Below are 4,587 nucleotides of genomic sequence, written 5' to 3' on the forward strand. Positions count from 1 at the left end.
CACACACACACACACACACACACACACACACACACACACACACACACACTCTTTTATTCTTTTACTTGTTTCAGTCATTTGACTGCGGCCTTGCAAGACCACCGCCGTGAAGAGTTTTTAGTCAAACAAATCGACTCCAGGACTTATTTTTTAAACTTACCAGCACCGGTTGTCAAGCGGTGAGGAGGGGATAAACACAGGCACAAAGACACACATACACACACAAATAGATAGATAAATAGATACATACATACATACGTATTACAATGAAGAATGCGTGTGCATGTATGTTAATATTCTTAAGTTATTACACCTAGAAAAGTACAGACCAAGATTTCTACAGTAGAATTTGTCTAATTCGTCACCTCTAAATGAAACTAAAAAGTACTTAAAATTAAAATTCTACTGTATTTAAAATGTTTCAACCGAGAATAACATTTTAAAAATTTACTGTATTTTATTAAAACAAAAATTATAAAAACATTACTGGGTTTTTCCATCCGATATTAAGCCTATGGGCTTATGTTTAGAAACTCTTTTTTTGTATAGCCCCAGTGATTTTTATTATTTTCAAAAATAAATTATTTAAGTAAAATTATTTAAGTCTGTATTTAAGCCCAATGGCTTATTTTTTTTAAAAAAGAAGTTTTTAAAAATGAAATAAAATAAGATTATTTTTTTTAAATACAGTAGAATTCACCTAATTAGTCATCTCTAGGAGAAAATTGAAAGTGACGAATTAGAAGAAGTAACGAATTAACCAAAGACGAGTTAGGCTCATTCTACTGTATTAATGCTAAATAATAAGTTTTACTTTTGATTTATTTGTCAAATTAATTTTTTTTTATGTGTAAGAATTGACTGAACACATGGTTAATATGAAACCATTTAATGACCATTCTACTGCAATCAATGTTTTGTTTTGTTTTTTGTAATGGGATTTCAATTCAAGTGAAAAAAAAAATTGAGCAATATTATTTACAACTTTAAAGCGGTGAGCTGGCAGAAACGTTAGCACGCCGGGCGATGTAATCGACCCTTTGTCTGTCCTTGCTTGTCCCCTCTATGTTTAGTCCCATGTGGGCAATAAAGAAATAAGAAACGTTAGCACGCCGGGGCAAAATGCTTAGCGGCATTTCATCTGTCTGTACGTTCTGAGTTCAAATTCTGCCGAAGTCGACTTTTTCTTTCATCCTTTCGGTGTCGATAGATTAAGTATCAGTTGCGTACCGGGGTCGACCTAATCGACAATTCCTCTCCCCAAAATTTCGAGCCTTGTGTCTAGAGTAGAAAAGAATATTATTTACAACTTCATATTTTGTTGTTTGTACTTGATACAACTAAATAAAATGATTATTTTAATTGTATATTTAAGACGGCCTGATTTTAAAATGTTTTTTTGTTAAAATTTATTTTTGGTTATTTTTGTACCATATTTTTAAAGATTTACTTGTTTTTTAGATTCTCATAATACATACAATAAATTCTCTCAAAATTACCTAATATAATGTATTTTAATTTTAAAAATGTTTTTCTCGGCTGCAATATCTTAACTACATTAGAGTTTTAATCTTTAGTACTTTTTAGTTTCCTTTAGAGGTGACTAATTAGGCAAATTCTACAGCAGATATCTTGCACTGTACTTTTCCAGGTGTAATAACTTAAGAATATTAACATGTATGCTCCCAATTCTTTTTTTACCTGGAGAAGCAATAAACGACACACGAGGAAAGGTGAGGCTGATGCTCTGGCAAGAGTTTGCAGTGTCCACCCAAGCCAAGCAGAGTGCTACTACTTACGGCTCTTTTTGCATGAAGTTCTTGGTCCCAAATCATTTCAAGATTCGAGGAGGGTAAATGGTCAAGTGTGTGAAGTTCATAGGGAATCATGCTATCAACAAGTTTTTTTAGAAAATGATAAGCATTGGAATATTGCATTGACTGAAACATCAGTATCAAATTCTCCAAGGAAACCCAGTAACCTTTTTGCAGTTATACTGAACATGTGTCTGCATGAAGTACGTGATCCCAAACCATTCCAAGATTCGAGGAGGGTAAGTGGTTATGCGTGTGAAACTTATAGGGAAGTATGCTATCAACAAGGGTTTTTAGAAAATGTTGAGCGTTGAGACCTTGCATTGACTGGAGCATCAGTATCAGATTCTCCAAGAAAACTCCGTAACCTTTTTGCAATTATACTGAACATGTGTCAGCTTGGCGATCCCTACAGCTTTGGATGAAACATCGTGAGTTCATGGCTGAGGACTTAAAGTATGCAGTTCAACAGGCAAACCCAGATATTAATATTCAGTTCTCTGAAACAATTTTTAACCAAACGCTGACTGAAATTGAGGATCAAGTTTTGGCCATGGGAGGTAAAAATTTGCAAGAGTTTGGCTCTGGACTGCCGAAAACAAACCGCCAAAGTAGTGATTTACCTTCAAGAGACATAGCAAAGGAGACAAATTATGACATCACAGAGTTGGATGCATTTGTGAGTGAACATGAACCTAAACTTCTTCCAGAGCAACGTTGTGCATGTGATGAAATTATTTCGTCAGTCAGAGAAAAAACGGAGGAATTTTCTTTCTTGATGCTCTTTGTGGGACAGATAAAACATTTGTGAAAACATTGCTTCTGTCCAAGGTAAGGTAACAAAAAAGAATTGCAGTTGCTGTAGCATCGTCTGGCTTTGCTTGTACCATTCCCCCAGGTGGACGAACAGTTCATTCTGCTTTTAAATTACCACTAAACCTGGTCACAAATGACAATCCAATTTGTAACATATGCAAAGGTTCAGCAGAAGTGTTGCGCCAATGCCACCTGATCATTTGAGATGAATGTACCATGTCACATAGAGGTGCAATGGAAGCTTTTGATAAGACTTTACAGGACATAAGAGGCAACAATAAATCTATAGGAGGAGTTGCATTAGTTTTATCAGGAGAATTCAGACAGACATTATGAGTCATTCTGTGACGAACAAAATCTAATGAAATAAAAGCATGCATTAAATCTTCACACCTATGGAAAGAGTACAGAAATTCTCCTTTAATACAAACATGCGAGCTTTATTACATGGAGACCAATGTGCAGAACAGTTTTCAACCGGGCACCTCCAATTAGGAAATGAGAAAGTACCATTTGATGGGAATAGTGATATTAATTTGGCTCATATTGCTATCATGGTGAATTCCCCAGCTGAAATGAAGAACAGGGTATTACCAGACTTAAGTAATAACTATAATTCATATAAACGGTTGTGTGAAAGGGCAATTCTTGCTTCAAAATATGAGACAGTAGCAAGGATTAACCATGAATTAATGAATAAAATTCCAATAGTCTTTAAGGAATACAAATTAGTTGATTCAGTCCTTGATGAAAATCAAGATGTCCATTACCCAACAGAATTCCTTAATTCTCTTGAGACACCTGGACCTCATCCACATAAACTTTTTCTGAAGGTAGGAGTCCTAATAATGCTTGTAATAAATTTCGATCCTCCTAAATTATGCAATGGGACAAGGTTGACTGTAAAGACATTATCACCTAATGTGATAGAAGCTACCATCATCACTGGATGTGCCTCTGGGGAAGAGGCTTTCGTTCCAAGGATTCCAATCAAACCAACAGACATGCCATTTGAGTTCAAACGAACACAATTCCCAGTGCGACTTTGCTTTGCAATGTCAATTAATAATGCTGAAGGCCAGGCTTTCAAATTTACTGGGTTGCACTTAATTGAGCCTTGCTTTTCTCATGGTCAACTTTATGTTCGTTGCTCCAAGGTTGGTATTTTGCAAGAGTTATTTCTATGCTCCAAACCAGAAAGCAAAGAATGTTGTTTTACCCAGGAGCTCTTACGTCATTTCCTTCAACATGTGCTAGAATTTATCTCCTTTCATAAAAGTGGTAAATTTTGTATTTTCGTTTATTATTATTATTATTATTATTATTATTATTATAATTATTATTATTATTATTATTATTGTTATTATTATTATTGCCTTTGCACAGTTTCTAACGCTGAAGATGTACTACAGTGTTAGCTGTCCACTACCAGTGAACTAAGGTAACACCTCTTATTTTTCGAGCACCTTCCGGAGTATTCGAGCGGTTCCAAGCAGTGCTGTTTTCTGAAAGTGCTCCACCCTTATTGCAGCCCCTATTTGTTCCACGTACTTCTCGAGATTTTTGCTCACTGTTCCCAAGGCTCCGACAATTATTGGTACTATTGCTACCTTTTTCATCGACCATAACTGCTTAACTTCCCAAGCTAGCCTGTCATATCTCTCGACTTTTCTTTCTTCCTTATCACATCTATCTATCTATCTATCTACTGACCTATATTTCTATCTATCCATCTCTATTTTCATGGAACCTCACCCAAAAATACACAAAAACAATGTTCTCTTCTAAAAAAACATCTGTTTTATATAAATGAACAAGCTGTTTGTACATTCACAAGACTTTATTTGATAAGTTCTAGAAAGGAACGAAAGCGCTAAAAATAATGAAGGAATAAAAGGATTTTTTTCTAAAATTCTGACGAATTTTTTTCTCAATATTCAATTTCTGCACATCACAC

At 35.0% G+C, this 4,587-nt stretch overlaps 1 protein-coding gene across 1 annotated transcript in view; it reads left to right on the forward strand.

Moving 5' to 3' along the window:
• Positions 1-3,061: 3,061 nt before the first annotated feature.
• LOC128247061 (uncharacterized) overlaps positions 3,062-4,587 on the forward strand; it is a 3,030-nt gene continuing 1,504 nt past the window's right edge. The window contains exon 1 of the mRNA XM_052965842.1: positions 3,062-3,787. Coding sequence (XP_052821802.1) covers positions 3,062-3,787 — 726 coding nt within the window. The remainder of the gene's footprint in view (positions 3,788-4,587) is intronic.

Source organism: Octopus bimaculoides, chromosome 2, assembly GCF_001194135.2.
Source record: "Octopus bimaculoides isolate UCB-OBI-ISO-001 chromosome 2, ASM119413v2, whole genome shotgun sequence".
Classification (NCBI taxonomy): Eukaryota; Metazoa; Mollusca; class Cephalopoda; order Octopoda; family Octopodidae; genus Octopus; species Octopus bimaculoides.